Raw genomic sequence first — 20382 nt, forward strand, 5'->3', positions numbered from 1 at the left:
TTATTTCCCAAAGGAGGACACAGCCCACCAACAGCTGGGTTCACGTCCTGCTTCTGCCCTGTAGTAGTTGGGTGACCCGGGGTAAGTTAGTTAACTTCTCAATGCCCAAGGCAACTCTCTAAGATGGCCAAATTTCAGAGCAAGTGCTGGCCTGCATTGGTAGTGCAAGATTTTCCCCTGGGAATCCCCTATGTCAATGAAATCATAGGTCTGTTCCCCCTCCCCGAAATTCAATCATTTAATAAGCATTTGTTGAGCACCGACTATGTGCCAGGTCCTGTGCTATTGCCATGCCTTTGGTTACACTCTTATTTCTTCCTAGGATGCCCTGCTATGCGACTATAACCAAGTCCCTTAAACCTTCTTGGCTTTTAATTTCCCCCATAACTGCCTTTCTTTCTCATCTCCCACCCTGGTTTCCTTCGAGTCCCAAAGTCCCCACCTTCTACAAGAAGCCTCTTCCCCAACCTGCTCTAGCTTGCTGCCTCCCAATTTATCTTCCTTTGTATGGAGTTGTTTAGGGGTCGTCTTCCCTGTTGACTGTGAGTTCCTTGAGATGAGGAACTGCCTTGTGCCTTTTTTTGTATCCCCAGCACTTAGTATAGTGCCTGGCATGCAGTAGGAGCTTAATAAATGCATGCTGATTGACTAAGTGACTGCTATCTAGCTTTGCATCTTCTATCTTCAGCAATCACTCCCTCTTCTGGAGCTCCCAAAGCTCAGCCTTGCCTCAGTTTCATACTTAACCCAGGCTACCTTGTATCTCTGATCCCCTTCTAGTCTCTCTCCTTCCCCCCAGCCAACTCAGCCCCTAGGCGGCAGAAACTCTTCTTGATACTTTGTTTCCTCATCAGCCTAGCACACTGACCTACATACATGAAGTGCCATCAAATGTAAGCTGCTATTGCTGCCGCAGCCCGGGAAAATGATTCACAGGGTCATAGATTTAGAACTGGAAGGGACCTCAGAGGTCCATTAAGTCCCACCCCTTCATTTTACAAATGAGGAAAATTGATGCCTTCAGGGCCCAAGCTAAGCAATATATTCAGGGTCACACTGCTATTAAGTAGCAGAGCTGGGATTCAAACAAGATCCAGGGTGTGCTGGGAAATGTTTAATAACAAGCTCTCTGAAAACTGAGGGAAATGTGTATACGACACCTTGACATCCTCGTCATCAACGTTTTCTCCATCACTTTCTTACGACCAGACAACTGGAACAATAAATCAGGCTGAGCTGTAGCATTGGTTGATACAAAGTATAAATGCTTATGCTGAAAATTTAATAATCAGCTCCAGGTGGCTTCAGCATACCCCTGCCCAGGTCCCTCGGATTCCAAATCTACAGCTGGTTAGATTGTATAAAATCCTCTGTCTGGCATTTAAAGCCCTTCCTAGCCTGGCCCCTTCCCACCCAGTCTTCTTATACTTTGTGATTCAGTTACTCTGGCCTACTGGCTGTTCCTCACACAAGATGCTCAATTTCCTAACTCTGCACCTTTGCAAAACCTGGCTCCCATGCCTGGAATGCCCTCCTTCTTCACCCTCAACTCCTAGCCTCCCTGGCTTCTTTTTAGGACTCTGTTCAAATTCCATCTTCAGCAGGAGGCCTGTCCTGGTCCCATTCTTCCCCTCTCTCCCTTGCCTAACAGATTACTTTCCATTCTCTCTCTCTCTCTCTCTCTCTCTCTCTCTCTCTCTCTCTCTCTCTCTCTCTCTCTCTCTCTCTCTCTCTCTCTGTGTGTGTGTGTGTGTGTAGGAAGTATCTTGTTCTGGTCCCCCAACCATCTCACACTTCTAGTCAGTATAGTAAGGTATAGTATAGTAAGCCAGAATGATACGAAATAATATTGCATGTACAGACCGTCCCAAAGATCAAAGCAGCATAATTTACAAACTGAATCATATATTAGCCAACATTCACATCCTGGCAATATGTGCTGAAGAAGGGGAAAGAAAGTATCTAAGTGCTGCCTGTCAAGGTCTAGTCCGTGTTCTGGTCCTGTGATATGTGAATTCCAGACAAAATCCAGACCCCCACAGCTCCAGACAGACCAGCAGAACATCAAAATGTGCTGATAACGGAGATGAGGACTTTCAAGTTTTACCAATGACTGAGATGCATGTTAATGAACTAATCCCAAGGTGGCACAGATGGGAGTGGGTCTATTTTGTTCCAAATCCTACAAAAATGAGATCTCAAATTCCTGCTCCCCCACTCCCAGCCTCTTCCCTCTCCACTGGGTCCATGCAACTCGAGTCAGGGGTTATGTGAGGGATTCTCTCTGCTTTGTCTCCTCCCCAAGCTCTTCCTCATCCCTGCCAGCCTTTCTTCACCACCCCACACTGTCCCTATGCTGTCTGCCTTTGTCTTGCTTTTCACCTCCTGTCTCTGTCTTCTGTGCTTTTTGCCCCCATACCTTCTGTGTTTAATTAAAGTAGGATTGCTGCCCCATTTCCCACTGCCAAGAGTAATCTTTCCCAGCTAGTACTCAAAGAACTGGGCATGCCTGCCCCATTTCCTAAATTAATGATCAATTCTGTGTGTGTGTGTGTGTGTGTGTGTGTGTGTGTGTGATGTACATAGCTGTTTGCAGACTCTCCCCCATTAATATATGAGGGACTGTTTTTGCCTTTCTTTGTGTCTCCCAGAGCTTAGCATGGAGCCTCGTACATAGTAAGCACCTAATAAATGCTTGTTGGCTGACTATATTACAATGACTCTCAATTCAACAAATATTGTCTCATAATATTTAATATATAATATATAACACTAGAGACATATACATGTACATCTCTAGAAGACAAATAAATCTAGACAAAGACATATATATATACATATATATATATATATATATATATATATATATATATATATACACACACACACATATACATACACACATGCACATCTACAATTACAGACAGACAGATAGAAGGCACATTTTGCTAGGTCATGGGCTGAGTAGGACAGGGTCCAAGCCCTCAGAGAGCCTGCTTAGCCTGGTTTTTGGTTTGGTCCAGAGCTCTAATTTGATTAGCACAGGCCATTCCCAGGAAAGCCATTGCCCTGACCAGCTTCTGGTCTCAGAGGGCTGCCCAGATGAAGACTAGCAAGCAAGGCCAGAAGAGCCCACACAGACACCATAATGCGAAACAGACTAGGAAGAGCCCAGGACAAACACAGCCAAGGACATGAGATATCCAAGGAGAGGAATAGCGGCCCACGAGTAAATATTTACTGAGAGTCTGGCTCCTGCCTTGGGCACCAGTTTGCAGACCCAAGCTCCTGTGGTAGCCAGAAGAGCCCCTTGGCCGGCACCTGCTAAAGTAGCAGAAAGCCCTCTGAAGGAAGGCACGGCAGCCTTCACCCAGCCAGAAATGCCTCTGTCCCAAACCGCTCTCTGTGGCAGACTGTGACCCAACCTGGGACATCATTAGTACAGGTCAGCAGGACTCCCCCTCTGCTGTCCATGTAGGTTGGCACCTTCGAGTCTTGAAAGAATTTCCAGAGAGGGGATCAGGGAAGTCAAGTGAATTGCCAGGGTCACCCAGGCAGCCTTCCTCAGAGGCAGGACTTGAATCCAGATCTTCTGAGCTCTAAGACTACCTTTCTCTATCCCCCTACACCTGTGGTCCTTTCCCAACCTCTCTTCATTCTAGGGCCTTTCCTGTCTTATTATTTCCTATTTATCGTCTACATAGCTCATCTTTGTGTGTTGTCTCCCCCCATTAGATTGCAAGTTCCTTAAGGGCAGGGTCTGTCTTTGCCTCTTTTTGTATGCCTAGGGCTTAGCATGGTACCTGACACACAGTAGGCATTTAATATTTATTAACAAACTGGTCCCTATTTAGCGGTTTAAAAAACCCTTGGGGTTCACAAAGATAGTCCAAGGTGTTCGTGCTAAAAAATAATTTAGTAGTACCTTAAGCAGGAAATAATTTTAGAATATTATGAGTAGGACATTAAATTACCTGGGGGGTTCACAGCATTTTATTTTTCCCGGAAAACACTGGAAGCCACTGAACTACCCCATGCTGCCTTTCTACTAAGGGGACTAATACCTGATATTTATTAGGCAGCTGAGTGGTGCAGTGGATAGAGTACTGGCCTTGGAGTCAGGAAGGCCCAAATTCAAATTCTGCCTCAAACAGTGACCCTGATCAACTCACTTAACCTGTATCTTGGTTTCTCCATTTGTAAAATGGGGATAGTAATAGGAATAATAGATAATGGAGATAATAATAGCCTCTCCTCCTCCCAGGCCTGTTGTGAGGATATGAAAATCATAAGATAACATTTGCAAAATTTAGAGTACTCTATATATGCTAGCTCCCAGCCAGTACTGTTAGTGATCTCTGCACCCATGAGATACTGCTATTCCCATTTTACAGATGAGGAAACATTGTCAGAGGTCACAGCATCACAGATTTTAGATCTGGAAGGAATCAGCCCTCTCATTTTACAGATGAGGAAACGGCGGCTGCCTCCACCTGAGACTGCCTTTCCCAGGGTCACACAATCACTAAGTGTCAAGGAAAAATTGGAAACCAGGTTGTGGGGATTCCTTTCAGATATACTATTGATGTCCTTTCCTATCCTAAAATCTTGTGATGTTTGGTGCCAAGTTCACCACTTTATTTGCTATGACTCAATGTCCTTTACAGCAGCTGGCAGGAAAGTGCTTTACACATCTCATCTGTGAGGTAGGTGTTATTATTACCTCCATTTTACAAATGTGAAAACTGAGTCTCAAAGAGATTAAATGACTAGCTCAGGGACACACAGCTAGAATGGATGCTAAGGGATATAGAATCCTGTGACACTGGCCGTCTTTGAGGTAAAAGATGTGGGGTGTAAACTCTTGTGTTTTCTCTCTCTCTCTCTCTCTCTCTCTCTCTCTCTCTCTCTCTCTCTCTCTCTCTCTCTCTCTCTCTCTCCCCCCCTTTCTCTTCTTCTCCCTCTTTTTCTCTCCCCCTGCCTCTCTCTTTCTTTCCCTCACCTCTCACCCCCCTTCTCTCTCTCCTGCCCCCTCCCTTCTTCTCCCTCTCCCTCCTTCTTTCTTTCCCCCTCCGTCCCCCCTTCTCTCTCCCTCCTCCCCTCTACAAAAAACAGGCAAAGTGCTAAGGGAGGCCTTTCAATTCTCTTCAGACCCAGCCAGCTACTGCTCCATCTAGACACCACGCAAACTCAGCTGTTTTCCTGGTCTTCCAAATGGGCATTCTTGTACAGATTATGGAGGAGTCCATATTCTTCTGGAGGAGTCTATATTCTTCTCCCCCCCCCCAAACTCCCAAACAGATGATTTGCCCTAGAGCACAAGAGGGCTGACTAAAAAACCCAGACAAATAAACAAACAGTAACAACAAAACCAGCCTAACCCAGAGCTGGGCAGTCCCAGGAAATCAACACGCCTGCTTCACCATGGGCTTCATAATCCATGTTCCCTCCTGTCTCCACAGAGCCTATGAGGCTTCAGAGGGTAGAGAGGGTGGGGAAATCATCTGAAACAAGCAGAAGAATATCTGTAGAACCAGCCATCTTCTGAGCAGCCACTGGCCCCAGCTCTGAGCTCCAACCTCCATCTCATCATGTAACCCCACAAAAAACTCATCACAGGGAAGACTGGTTCCACAGTGTCCCTTTCCTAGACTGTCAGGCATGGAATGATAGAAAGACCACAGGATTTAGAGTTGGGGAGATCCGCATTTCAATTCTGGCTCGGCCACTTGCTCTAGCCCTTCAACAGGTCTCCCTGGGCCTCAGTTTCCTCATCCATAAAAATGAGGGCATTGGGCCAGATGGCCTCTGAGACCCTTCCTAGAGCTGGATCACAGACCCCAGGACTGGTCTCAGTGGGAAAGAAACCTGAGAGTTTGCCCCTTTGCCCTGCACCTCCTAAGCTGCCTCTACACCTTGCTGGGGCTCCTCACTAGGAGTCAGACTTGCTCTGGGGGAGCAAGACAACGACAGAGTCTCCATGAGCCAGGGCTGGCTGCCGCAACGTCCCTCCGAGACCTTCACAAGATACAAGCTATGACAAGGATGGAGTCCAATCACCAAGGAGACCCCTACCATCTTTCACCTTTCTCTCTGCTCTACCCTAAGCAGTCAGTCATCAGCGTTTATTAAACACCTACTATGGGCTAGGCACTGTGCAATTCCAGACCCAAATTGGGAATATTTTCTCAAATTTAGTGGGGTTATTTCTGCCTACTCAATATTTGGGGATCAGTTAATATTCTAAAGTGACAGGCACAGCTCCCTCTACCTCCCAAGGGATTCCCTGGGGCAAGCCCATTCAGAGGATGAGATCCCAGAGGCCATCTAAGCCAGCTTCCTGATTTTACAGATCAGGAAACTGAGGCCCAGAAACATTTAAGGTGACTTAAGATCATAGGTGTATATGGTTGGAAAGGACCTGAGAGGCTGCCTTGTCCAAAGCCCTCACTTTAGAGAGGAGAAACCTGAGGCATTTAGATGTCCTTTCCAAGACCACAAAAGTATTATCAGAGACAGGATGCTAACCTAGGTCCTATGACTTCAAACTAGAACTCCATCCACTCTGTCAAGCACCGTACCATGCTGCCTCAAATTTAATATTCCTCCCTCAGCTACCTGATACAGATGCTTTCTGCCATCTCTCTGTTTCTCTCTCTCTGTCTCTGTATCTCTGTGTCTCTCTCTCTCTGTCTCTGTATCTCTGTGTCTATCTCTCTCTCTGTCTCTGTATCTCTGTGTCTATCTCTCTCTGTGTCTGTCTCTTTGTCTCTCTCTATCTCTGTATCTCTGTGTCTCTCTCTATCTCTGTATCTCTGTGTCTCTCTCTCTCTGTGTCTGTCTTTGTCTCTCTCTGTGTCTGTCTTTGTCTCTATCTCTGTATCTCTGTGTCTGTCTCTCTCTCACACACACACACCCCAATCCCAGAGATCATAGCTTGTATGTACCTAGCTGTTTGCAAGCTCTCTCTCCTAACAGACTGTGAGCTCTCAGACACTGATTTTTTGGGTTTGTTTTTGCCTTCTTTTGTAACCCTAGCATTTAACACAGTGCCTGACACATAGTAGGCTCTTTGAATGGGGAAGAAGGAGTGAATGTCTAACTGCAAGGTCCACTGGATCATAGCCTTTCCTCAATCTGGAAGTTTTATGGAATTTAAAGGTTAAACTGAGGGCTTGGCATCATGCCAAACACGTGGCACAATGTCCCCGAGCTGCTATAAGCTTCTCAAAGACAACACTAAGTAAGAAACAGGCAGGGTGGTAGCTCCTGGCAAGACGCCAGCCAGGACTGTTGGCTCACTCCCTCTTCCTCTACGTGGCTTTTGAGCTAAAAACTTCAGGAAGGGAAGAGGTCAGGCAGGCCTTTCTCTCTCTATCCCTCAAGGAGTTGTCTTTTCAGGAGGCACCCGGTTGGCTACCACATCCCTCCCTCCCTCCCCCCAATCTGGACCTGATGCTGCTGTCACTCCAGCCTGATACAGAGTTGGCTGGCATCCTCCTGGGGGGCTGAGCCAACAGCCAAGCCCCAGCACAGCTGACCCTTCTTGTCCCCCAAGCAGAGGATGGGGCAAGAGCCCAATGCAACCCAGCCCCCTCCGCCAGAACACCTGCCCCAGCTGCCCTAATCACCTTCTACTTACTTCCTCTGGCACAAGTCCCAAGTGATAGGCTGGAACAGCTGCAAGGGCTGTAGTCCAAGTCTGGCCTGACATGATGTCATCAGGGTGAGAAGAACCTGACAGCGGTGTCCCCAAACCTGCCCCCGCCCACCTCCTTATTCTCCAGCTCAGAGTCTGAGGCCTTAGTTCAGCTTGGCTAGAAGGACAGAAAAGCCAACAACAGACGTGGCCTTGCAAAGGGGCATTTGTAGTTCCTCTCTCCCAAACCTGCAACCCGGATGAGGCTCGCCAAAGTCCTGCCACCGTGGCTGGCCCTGAAGACTTCCTCCCACTGCATTACAGACCCTGCACCACCCCTCCCATCCAGGAAATAGGAAAGAGACACCTTAAGCAGCCCACACGACCCTCTCCCTTCTTCTAAGGAGGAAAGGAGGCAGCCGCAGCTGGCACCCAACTCCCTACAACTCTCAGCTGGGCGAGAGGGGACTTGACTGGGAGGATGAAGGTGGAATACAGATAGACTGGTTTGAAGGCAACCCTTTAGAATCAGCAACAAATTACGGGGGGTTTATTTACAAGCTAATTTTTCTGATCAGTGGGCTCCTTGGAGAGGTCCCCTGATCTCTAGCTGCCATCCCCCACAGCTGCAAAGTGACACTCATGAAGGATATTCCTACAGGTCATTCCCTTTCACAAGAAGCTCTGCTGGATCCCTACTGCTTGGCCTTTAAAGACCTTCTCTAGCCAGTTTGCAGCCCACCTCTCTGGGCTTCATACATGTCGCCCCCCTCTGATACACCCTCCACCCTAGTTCAACAGGTCCTCCTGCTGTTCCACAGCCAGGACATACTCTTTTCCATTACCATGGCTCTGTCCTGGCTGCGCCCCCTCCCCCCATGACTGGAGTGCATTCCCGCCTCCTCTCTCAGATCTCTCTCTCTCAGAATCCCTGACGTCCTTCAATGGGCAGCTTAAGGGGAAACTATGTGGCACAGTGGATAGAGCACTGGCCTTGGATTCAGGAAGACCTGAATTCAAACCTGGCCTCAGATACTTACTAGCTGTGTGACCTTGGGCAAATCATTTAACCCTGATTGCCTTGAAAAGAAAAAAAATAGGCAGCTTAAATGCCACCTTCTCCATAACACCTTCCACAATCCTCCCAGCTGTTAGGGCCTCCTCCCAACATCCCCCCCCCATGTCAAAATAAATCACATGCTATTCATCTGCTACAGATTTTGTGTATATTTGTAAAAAGGAGGCATGGTAGAGTAGACAGCAAGGCAGCCCTGGAGTCAGGAAGGTCTGGATTCAAGTGTTCCCTCTGACCTGTGTGACCCTGGGCTTCCCTGGACTCAGTTTCCTCATCTGTAAAATAAGGTGATTGGCCTAGATGGCCTCTGAGGGCCCTTCAAACTCTAGATCTGTGATTCTATATAAATAAATTGCTTTGAAAAGTGTAAGGCCGTGTGCGTGTGTGTATGAGGGCTTGTTATTTTAGTTTATAGGTAATTAGTGATGGACAAGAAGGTCTGAAGAGGGAGATGGTGGAGAAAGCCAGAGGAAGCTGGACCTAGGGATGAGTCATCATTGCCAACTGTGCATGACAGAGAGAGAGAGAGAGAGAGAGAGAGAGAGAGAGAGAGAGAGAGAGAGAAGAGAGAGAGAGAGAGAGAGAGAGAGAAGGAGTGAGGAGGAGGGAGAGGTAGGCAGATAGGCATAGTTTTCATGTCACAGGTAATGGGAGAAAGTGGCATGATCTATAAAAAATTCATTTCAACAAAGCTTCTCAGGAAGACCTCTAAAACTTAAAACAAGGTTCACCTTCGTTTGCCATTTACCCACAGCTCTACAGTTTACAAAACATTTCCCTGGCACCAGCCCTGGGAGGTAGGCTATTATCCCTGCTTAACAGAGACATCCAGTGACTGGCCAAAGGTCCTGTGGTCAGCAAGGGCCAGACCTGACTCTGAACCCCAATCTTCTAACATTATTGAAGCGCAGGGCCTTTGAAAACCACAGGAACAGGTGGAGAACTGACCTTGGTCTCCAACTAGATATAGAGAAGAAAGCCTATGGATGCCAGACTGACTCAAGGCTCTCCCTGGCCGAGGAATCCTTCACTTTGTGTGTGCCCTGGAACCTCCTGGCCATCTGTTGAAACCTCTGGACTTCTTCTCACAATAAAGGTTTTTAAATAATCAAAGGAAATGCTAAATTTTGGTTAGAAGTTAGTGAACATGAAGGTGTCATTTTGTTCCTCCCAAATTCACAGATTTTCCTGAAGTCTATCCATGGACCCAGGGTAAGAAGCCTTGTACTCAGCAAAAGAGATGCCCAAAGCCCTAGACAAGCACATGCCCACTTGGTCCATCTCTCTTCCACTGAAGATAAGACAATTGCTGAAAACCTGAGATAACCTTCCGAAGTAAATGAGGAGGCAGCAAGACTCCCAGGCCCAAGTTCCCGGGTCGTGCTGGGCAGCTGCTCGTGGGGTCATGGCTCAAAAGCTGGAAGGCACCACCAGCCTAACTCCCTCATTTCACTTAGGAGGAAACTGAGACTGAAGTCACCTAGGTAGTAAGTGGCAGAGCCAGAGACGTAGATTTCAGTGAGAAAACAGAGACCCAGGGAGATGAGGTGAAATCATAGGCTCATGGGAGCCGGAAGGGACCTTGACCAAACCCCTCGCTTTACAGATAAGGAAACTGAGGGCCCAGGAGATGAAATAACTTTGCCCAAGGCTGCACACACAGTGAACCCCAGAGGTGAGATTTAAATATGGATCCTCTGATTCCCCACTGCAGCACAAGTGGCCACTTCTGGAGGCAGTTCCAAGACATCAGATGCCAGGGAATCGCCACCCATAAGGATGTCTGGGACAGAATGGGTGCCAAGGGCCATGAGGTTCCTATGAGTCATTGCTTCAGCCTAAGGACACCTGTCCATTAAATGGCATCAGATCAGGTCATGGGTGTGCAAGTGTCAAGGTCCTACTTATGCCGTCACCTTAGCAAGTCCTCACTTGAGGGCAGCCCTCCAGCCCCACCCAGGATTCAGCAAATGAGAGAATGTGGTGCAGTGCAGAGGGTGCTGCCCTTGTATCAGGAAGACATGAGTTCAAATCCTGCCACAGCTACTTACTACTTGAGTCTCCCTAGGCAAGTCACACAATTTCTCAGCACCTCGATTTCCTTAAAGATAGTGGGCTGGATCAGATGACCTCTGAGATCCGCTTCCACTTTAAGTGAAAACCATGACCCTATAAACTCTGAGCTCATGGAGAGAACTAGCAATTCCCAGAGAACAGCATCACATATCTCTCCTGGGGACCTAGCCTCACTTTCTCACCTTCTCAAACACCGGGTGCAGGGCCCCTGCCATGTTAGCCCCTTGCCCACAGCCGGCCCTCGTGGTATGGCCACTGCCCGTGTGTGCGAGGGGTGGAGAGTTCAGCCATAAGCATGAGGTGCCAGCCTGCTCCTCTGCCGGAGACGCAAAGGGGGTTTGTGTGCTCCTAACAAGCCCTCAGAGAATAGAGAAGTGAGGAGCCATGCCCGGGAAGGCAAAGGGTGGCATGCTCTCCATCTCTTCAGCTCTGGCATGGGGAACAGGGGCGACAGGACAGGGGCACTGGAGTCAGAGGAGGGAGCGTCAGATGTCACCTCTGATGCTGCCTGCATGACCCTGGGCAGGTCACACCTCTCTGGGCCCCAGTTTCCTTATCTGTAGAGTTGAACTAGATAGACTTTGAGGTCCCTCCCAACTCCGAATTCAAAATCCTATAAGCCTATGCCTCCCTGGCTAGAGAAGCTAGTCTGGGTTCAAATCCTACTTTGCCTACTTGTTGTTAAGCCACTTTCAGTCATGTCTGACTCTCCCTGACCCCACCTGGGGCTTTCCTTGGCAAAGATGCTGGAACGGTTTGCCATTTTCTTCTCTGGCTCATTTTACAGATGAGGAAACCGAGGCAAACAGAGTAAAGTGACAGGGTCACACAACTAGTAAAAGTCTGAATCCAGATTTGAACTCAGGTCTTCCTAATTCCAAGCCCAGTGCTCTATCCACTGTGCCACCTAGCTGCACTTACTACCAGTGCAGCTCTTAAACTCAGTGTGCCTCAGTTTCCTCATCTGTAAAATGAAGAGTTTAGACTAAATGACTGCTAAGGTCTCGCCTAATGCTAAATTCTGTTATTTTATCTCATTACAGCTTTATACACACACACAACACACCCTTGGGGAAGAAGAGGGGGAAGGGAAGGGAAATTGCAAAAATTCCCATTTTACAAAGAAAAGAACTGAGTCCCAGAGGTTGAGTGTCCTGTGTAAGATTCCACCACTAGTTCTGCCATGCTGTACTGTACTGACGATAGGTATTAGAGGTGATATTAGAAGCCAAGTCTCCTGATGGTTCCAGATCTAGCACCCATAAGGAGGCAGTCAGCATCCTCTTGGGTAAACCCAAGTCCGTACATGTGGGCACTCTCTTTCAGGCTGCTCAGCTTCTCTGTCTGTGGGCTCCCTGCCATCACTTAGTCACCAGCTTCCCTCCCACCCACCCCCACCCACCACACATGCCCCTTCCCACCCCAGCAGCCGCAGAACAGAAAGTAAATGAGCAAGAATGCTAAAGTTAGACATGCACTAAGCGGTGGCCAGGCTGGAAAGAAGAAGGGCGGTTGCTGCTCCCCCAGGCCCTTCCCAGAGCCCCCAGAGGGCCTGGCATCGCCCTGCCCAGCCCAAGACTAGTAGAGGCTAGGAAGGGGAGACAGGGAGGATGGCTGATGCAATCAGAGAAGGACAAGCTGGTGAGTCAAGGGGACCACTGACCCCTCTGTCTCCCCTCCCCAACTGGACCATCTCTCTACACATGCGGGAGGTTTTAGCTGTAGGCAAGGCCAATGGTTAGCAGGTGCTCCCCTAGATGGGCCTTCTCAGGCTCATCCAATGTTAAAGTGGCAAGAGGGACCTTTGAAATCACTGAGGATCACAGAATCGTAGATCTATGGGGCAAGGGACTTCTTAGGCCATCTGGTCCAAATCCTTCATTTTACCGATGAGGAAACTGAGGCCTGTGGACATAAAAGATCATAGGACCATAGACTTGGAGCTAGAACAGATCTTAGAAGGCTGGGTCCAACCCCTCATTTTACAAACGAGGAAACTGAGGCACAGACAGTGAGGTGATTTGTCTGTGGTCAAAAGTAATAAGCGAGAGAGGCAGAATTTGAACTCGTCAGCTCTCTGACTCCAAAGCCAATGACTGTTCTTTTTCATTGTATTAAGGTGTGTCGAGGTCAACTAAATTTTTTGGGGACGGTAACTTTATTTTCCTTGAGATAGGAAACTCCCAGTGAGAAAACTGTTCACCAATGCAGATCTGACCTGCTCTGTAACTTACAGATATAAAAGAGCTGCAAGGGGCCTTGAAAGGGCAATGACTTGTCCAGGGTCACACAGTCTTCCTGGCTTGGAGGCCTGCTCTGTCTGCTAGGACACTCTGCCTCCTCATTTTACAGCAGAATGAGATTGAGGCCCAAATGGGCCGAGATTAGCCCAAGGTCACTCAGGCAGGTCCAAGGGCTCCCCCCAAGCCTTGGTCCTGACTCCACTCTCCTCCTGGAAATCCCAGTAACCTGCCTCATGTGGCCTCATCCAAAGCCCCGGTCTCCAGGCTGGAGGAATTTTCTCAGCCCCACATCCTGGACATCTACCCAGAGCCACAGCACTGCTGTTACCATGGAGGCAAATGAATCATCTCCTCCCAGACCCATGTCAGCCAGCTATGCTGGGGCAGGGGCTTTTATAGGCCTCACACAGCAACAGGGCACATCATGCCAGAGACAAGGGAGCCCCCAACAGCCCAGCTGGCCTGGGGGCTGTGGGTAGCCACTCCCCTGGAGAACAGCTGGTCCAGGGAGAGGCATGCATCTACTCAACTCCATTCTAGCAATCCCCACCCCACAAGAACCCCCCAGACAGTGGGTCCCCTACCCTCCTTTCCCAGGCCAGCTGGCCATGCTGTTGGCCATTACTGTTTAGCCCTGGGCCGGTGCAAAAGGCAGGCATTTCTCCCCATGCTCTCTTAATGTGTACACAATCTATCTCTATCGACGCTGCCCCAGGAAGCCTCTATCCACCCCAGCCCCAACCCTCCCCTGCCCTGACAGGCACTTAGGTTGCGTCTGCGTCATGCTCCCACCTTCACTGCCACCAGGAACGGGGAGCCCGAGTCCGGGCTGGTAGGGGTTCCCAGATCACACTCTTCCAAGACAAATACATCTTCATCCTCTAGGACCTTGTCGAGAAAGCCTATCGCCTCCTCTTCCTCTTCCATGGCCGCTGGAGGCAGGCAAAGGCCAAACAGGAAGCCAGCAGGTCCCACGCAGCGGCAGCAGCAGTAGCAGCAGCAGCAGCTCTGAAGGGGGCTGGAGGCAGCCGCTGAGAGAGCAACGAAGGGAAGGAGTGGGGGCCGCAGGAGTCGAGCAGGCCTACACCAGCATGCTGGCCTCCCCAGAGTCAATATTGGAACCTGGCCACAGGCTTCCAATGAAAGAGTCCATTATGAGAGCTTTCCCCGCTCTCCTGCCTCGGCTGCTCTCAGCTTTGCCCCTTGCAAGCCCCCGTCTCCTCCCAGGCAGGAAAGCGGGGAATCCGATGTCCCCGTCCCCCACTCTTGGGGCAGATCCTGCCAGGCTCCAGCTGCCTCCAGCCTGCCTTTGCAAGCACTGCTCAAATTCCGGGGGCTGTCACCAGAGATAAACGGGCAACCAACCCGTGGAGGAAAAAGAAACCACCCAAGACTGCTGCTACTTCCTTAAAGTCTCTGCTGCTCCTGGGGAAAGCGAGACCCGCATGAGCCCCGGCCTGGCCGTCTCCCGGATCCTGCTCCTTCTCCCCAGCCTCTGCTTGCAGCTGCCCGTCTCTAGTCCCTTCCTTCTCTGTAGTCTGTCCAGTGAGCTCCGCGCCAGCCCCAGCCCCACAAATCCCGCCCTTTCAGAGACGGAGGTTTGAGCCTGCTATTAATATACAGGAAATGCACGTCTTGACTTGTGAGGTGGAGCTGTTCCCTCTCTGTGGTCACTGGGCGCACTGGCAAAGGGCTCCTCACGGGAGAAGGCTGGCTGAGGGCAGCTAAGCCAGATGCATGGCTCTGGGAGGGGACAGAAGGGGAAGTATCTGGCTTCCCAGGGACCCAGGAAGGAGCTCTCCTATTTGCAACCCATCACCAGAGCAGGAGCACTGGGTACAGTGAGAGATGCAGAGAGCTGAAGTCGGGACCTGGACACAGAGACTTAGCCCCAAGGCAGCCTGTCTTTACCCCTGTGAGCCCAACTCCTGCAAACAGGACCGAGCCTTCACATTGCCTCCCCTGCCCCTCATCCTATAATGAAGGAGGAAGGGAGCAGGGCTGAGAAACCAAAGCACAGTAGAGGAAAGGAGTGAGGGCTACTTAACCCTTTAGGGCAGTGGGACCTCACCATACTAGGCTCCCAGCTCCTCCCAGTATCACAAATGCATTAAGTTAGAGCTGAAAAGAGTACCAGAGCTTAGATCTTGACTTGGAGAGGACTTTAGAGGCCAGCCAGCCCAACAGCCCCATTTTACAGAAGAGGAAAGTGAAGTGATTTAAAGGATCCTAGCTCCAGAAGTAGAAGGGAGCACAGGGGCCATCTGGTCCAGCACTGGACCTTGTACAGATGAGGAAACCAAGACCTGGGGAAGTGAAATGATTTGCTCAAGGTCACACAGTTACCAGGCAGAACTGGCATTTGAACTTGGGTCCTCTGACTCCAATGTACCCATGACTCCAACCAGAGGCTACATATTATGCTCACAGCTGGCCAGGAGAGACCCAGCACTCCCTTCCCCCTCTGCCTGACTCCGGCTTTGCTCAAAGTCCTCTCCTCCTCAGTGCCCAAGCCTACTCAACCAGACTCTATGAGGAAAAGGGATTCAGGCACACATATATTCATATGATTCTTAGCACCCCTGCCCTACTTACCTTCCTTAAGGATTGCTTGGTTTTTGTGTTTGTTTGTTTTTAAAGCCCAATTCATCCTGTTATCCCAGGGTCCCAAAGCCCATGCTCTGGCCTCACAGCTAGGAACATCAAGGTCCCTATCCACATCAGAAAACAAATGAAATGAGCTTGGTGGCAGCACCCTAGGACCATATCCTTCTAACACACAACACTGATGCTTAGTTAAAGTTTCAGGGCCAAGACTGTCGGTGGGACGTATCAGCTGGGTCAGTAAGCAGAGAGAAAAAAGGAGGAAACAAAATTCTCTCTGCTTCTCCCTCCTTTCCCCCTTCTCCTCCACCTCACCCCTATCTCAATCCCACCCAATCTCAGGTCATAATCTATTGGGTCTTCAGGCTTAAAAATCAAACTGGGTTCCACTCATTCCTGACATTAACCACCTTCTGCAAACTTCATGGCCACAGAGTTTTAATGAACAAATGGGCCTGGTCCAAACTCTGGCCTTTGGGGGGTAGCTAGGTGGCACAATGGATAGAGCGCTGGCCCTGAAGTCAGGAAGACCTGAGTTCAAATCCAGTCTCAGACTAGACACTTGGCACTTACTAGCTCTGTGACCCTGGGCAAGTCACTTAACCCCAATTGCCTTACCAAACACACACACACACACACACACACACACACACACACACACACACACACACACACACACACAAACTCTGGCCTTTGGATCACAGATGCACATTTAGAAGGGCTCTCAGGCTAAGCGTTAAGAGCAAGAATGAACCTTAGGAAATGTCTAGTCCGACTCTTTCATTTTACAGATGAGGAAACTGAGGCCCAGGAGTTGAAGAATCTTGTCCAAAACACACAGGAAGTAAGTGGCAGAGCCCGGATTTGAAGGCTCATCACTGAAGCTGAGGCCAGCATTTCCTAAGCCCAGAAGTCTTTTGCCAGCCAGGCTTCCTTCACCAACCTTCCTGATCTCTATTGCAATGGAAATCATCCCACCACTTCTGCAAGCCCCCCTGGCTATCCCAACCCTGTGGCCTTCTTCCTTCCCTGAAGTGAGAGACAGACAGACAGACAAATGAGAGATTGAAGAGAGAGAGGAGAATGACAAGAAAGAGAGAGGAGAGGATGAAGAGAAAGAGAAAGTGAGAGAGAGAGATGAAAGAATGAAGAGTGAGAAAGGGAGAGGAGAGAGGAAAGGAGAGAGGAGAGAGAGGGAGGTAGAGGGGGGGAGTGAGGGAGTGAGGGAGTGAGGGGGAGAGAGGGAGAGAGAGAGAGAAAGAGAGAGAGAGAGAGAGAGAGAGAGAGAGAGAGAGAGAGAGTGAGCAAGCACACTTGGAGTGAACATTCTGGGCAGTGTGGCGCTGTGGAAAGAGGGCTGCTGTGTTTGGTGTCACAGGATCTGGGTTCCAGTCTCACCTTTGTCACTTCCTCCCTTTCCCATGCTTCCAGAAGGGGTGATCCAGAGTAATGCTGTTCTCTAGGAACTCCCAGGGGACCCTCACTCCTCTCTGCAGCCATGAGCTAGAAGCTGTGGAACTTCCCAACGGCAAGGACTTATTAAGGTGATGGCCAAGTCACGTTGTCTCACTGGGCCTCAGTTTCCTTATCTGCAAAATGGGGAGTGGGTGGACTAGATGGCCTTTGAGGTCCATTGCAACTTCAAGACTATGAGTCTGCGGGTCCACAGTCATTGGCAGATGAGGAGTCTGGCTAATTTCAGAGACATCCAATCACCAAGCTGACTTCTAGCAACCCTCTCAGTTGTAGGTGTCTTAATCTACATTAGTGGAGGGAATGGCCACCGTGGAAGCACGTGGAAGCATAGGAGGACCACGAGGCTCATCATTTCATTCGTGGCCCAGGGTCTTCTATCTGCTCTGACTCGGAATATAGGACTGTGAGCCCAACCTGGCTTCTTTTGGGTCCTTTACAGCACCCAATGATGCTCCATGTCCCGTGGCAGCTCAATTAGGGACTTTCCCTTTTTTCAATCAGGCCTGAGATTTTAATGTTGTTGAGAGCTCCTGGGTGAGGAAACTCCCTTTATTAGTGCAGATTACTACCTGCTCAGCAACTTGTTCCCTTAGAGTTGCTGAGTCACTAAGAAGTGAAATGTCTCGCCCACAGTCACACAGCCAGCATATCCAGGACATACTTACTTGACTGAGAGTTCTTGTTCTTTCCTCATCTCTAACCCTTTACATCAAGGCCTCCCACCATACTTGGGAAGGAGAGAGTAATAAGCATCTTTCATTTGATCCTCACAACATAATAGCACTTAGGGAGGTTGTACTCTTATTATCCCCATTTTACAAATGAGGTAACTGAGGCAGACAGAGAGAGGTTAGATGACTAGCCCAGAGTCACACAGCTAGTAAGCGTCTGAGGCTAGATTTGAACTTGGGTCTTCCTAACTCCAAGCCCAGCACCCTATCCATTGTACCTCCAGCTGCCTTCCTTTCCTTTCCTCATTTTTAACCCTTTACACCCCTCTCTACATACTTGGTAGAGCCTCTCCCTAACCCCTTTTCATTGAACACTCTTCATTTTGTCCTCATATACCCCATTACCCGGATTTCCTATACTCCCCCATGTAAGCCACCTCCTCAAAGGCCACCATGTCTAGCTAGAGCATAAGGGACCTCAAAAAACTCTATTCCAGGCTAGACCATTCCCATATTGGGAAGGGAAAGGTGGGAAAGAGGCAATGAGAAAAGTCAGGATCTCCACCCCTCCTCACCACTGGAAAAGGAAGACAATCAGTCCTGTATTTTTTTGGACTTAAAAAAATAATCTGCTGGAAAGACAAGTCTGATGGAAGCAGGCCAGCAGGGTGGACAGGGCTTCCCTTCAGCATGGCCTGACTCCTCCTGGCTGCAAGAGCCAGTCTATTGGAATCTCCAGGACTGGGGGTAAGAGCTTTGATTTTCCCCAAACCCCAGAGGGTATCCCGATGCTAGCCGATGTGGGGCAGGAGAGGGGCTTCCGCTGGCAGAGTTCAGCTAAGCCCCACCCCCTGCTTCCTAAGAACTTCAGGACTTGGCTCCTTCACCCTTGTCCCTGGATTTTCCCTTGGCCCAGCCCTGGGGCTGGTTATAAATAGCCGGGGCACATCTGAAGGGCCCTTTCAGCCATAATTCCACATTTGGTTTGGAGGGGAGAGGCCGTTCCCAGGGCTTGGGAAAGGACAACGCCCGAAGCTCTGGGTAATACCCACGAGCCTGCTGGGGCCCTGGGTCTCTCTACCTGCAGCTCTGTCTGCCATCCCACAAGTCCAACCATCCCAGCCAGAGGAGAGAGCATGAAAATCAGGAAGATGAAGACCGCAGTTCAGGGTCTCCTCCTCTGACAACTCCACCCCACCCCAGCAAGGCAGCAAGTTTTAAAGAGTTTACCATCCCAATCATGAGCACCTCAATGACACCCACCCAGTCCTGGACCCCCAAATCTTGATGGTCACCTGGCTCTGGAATCAGAGGATCTGGGTTCAAATTCTGCCTCTGATGCTTACTATCTAGGTGACTTTGGGCAAGGCACTACATCTCCCCAGGCCTCAGTTTCCTCATCTGTTAAAAACAGAGAGGATTAGACTGAATGGCCTCTGGAGTTCCTTCTTGACCTAACCCAGGCTGCTCCCCTCCCCCTCTCTCTTTCCTTAAATTACCTTGGATTTACTTATCTGTGCCCATGTTTTATCTCCAGTTCCCTCCTCCACCCTGAAGTAGAATGCAAACTCCTTGGGAGCAAGGACATCTTCATTTATGCTCTTGCATCCCAATACCTTGTACACAGTCGGTGCTTAATAAAAGTTTGTTAAATTCAGTCTCTCCCCTGAAAGCACTACCTCTGAATCTCTTAAGAGGCAGCTAAATGATACAGTGGAAATCACCTGAGCTGACTAGATGTGTGTGGGTGGGGTGTCTCAAAGATTCTGTGCATCCTGGATCCTTGGATGGTGTCCAGGGAAGTCTACAGACCCCTTCTCAAAGTCAGGTTTTTAAATGCATAAAATAAAATGTGCAGTATTACAAAAGAAACCAGTTATTGAAAGACAGATATAAAAACTCCCGAGTTAAGAATGCCTGCACTAAGTGGCTTCTATGATCCCTTTTAATACCAAATTGACAGTCAGATGACTTCGGCAGGGGCTGGAAATGCCTTCCTTTTGACACACAAACACCTCTCAGAAGAAAAAAAACCCCTCAATCCTCTACAAGGATCATAGATCCACAACTGAAAGAAACCTCAATGGCTTCCTAGTCCAATATCCCCTGATTTTACAGAAAAGGAAACTGAGAGAAAGTGGAGACCAGAGTTATACAGTTTATTGTTGTTTGGTAGTTTCAGCTGACTCTCCATAACCCCATTTGGGGTTTTCTTAGTAAAGATACTGGAGCAGTTTGCCATTTCCTTCTCTAGCTCATTTTACAGATTGAGGAAACTGAGACAAACAGGGTTAAGTGACCTGCCCAGGGTCATACAGCTAGTAAGTGTCTGAGGCCAGATATTAACTCAGGGACATGAGTCTTCCTGATGCCAGGTGCTCCGTATGCTATGGCACCACCTAGTTGCCCCAAGTATCAGAGACAGGATTTGAACTCGGCCTCTGCCTCAAGAACAAGTATACTTTAGAAAATTTTCCCACAAAGATTTCTTTCTTTCTTTCCCACATGACTACTATATACTCAAGTCTTCCATTTCCATCCCAACCAGTTTTTGTGTGTGACTGTTTACACCCAAACCTTCCATTTCCTTACCAACTG

At 49.1% G+C, this 20382-nt stretch overlaps 1 protein-coding gene across 3 annotated transcripts in view; it reads right to left on the reverse strand.

Annotated features, from left to right (window-relative positions):
• Window positions 1–20382, reverse strand: part of ABR (ABR activator of RhoGEF and GTPase) — a 300921-nt gene that overhangs the window by 139292 nt on the left and 141247 nt on the right. Inside the window, exon 1 of one of the 3 annotated variants that reach the window (XM_021007061.2) lies at window positions 13826–14568. The exons of the other annotated variants lie outside the window; for them this stretch is intronic. Within the exon in view, the coding sequence (XP_020862720.1) occupies window positions 13826–13960 (135 nt within the window). The 5' untranslated portion in view covers window positions 13961–14568. Of the gene's footprint in view, window positions 1–13825; window positions 14569–20382 lie in introns of those variants that run through there. 3 annotated transcript variants of the gene reach the window in all.

This window comes from Phascolarctos cinereus, unplaced genomic scaffold (genome assembly GCF_003287225.1).
Source record: "Phascolarctos cinereus isolate Bilbo 61053 unplaced genomic scaffold, phaCin_HiC Scaffold_5;HRSCAF=322, whole genome shotgun sequence".
NCBI lineage: Eukaryota > Metazoa > Chordata > Mammalia > Diprotodontia > Phascolarctidae > Phascolarctos > Phascolarctos cinereus.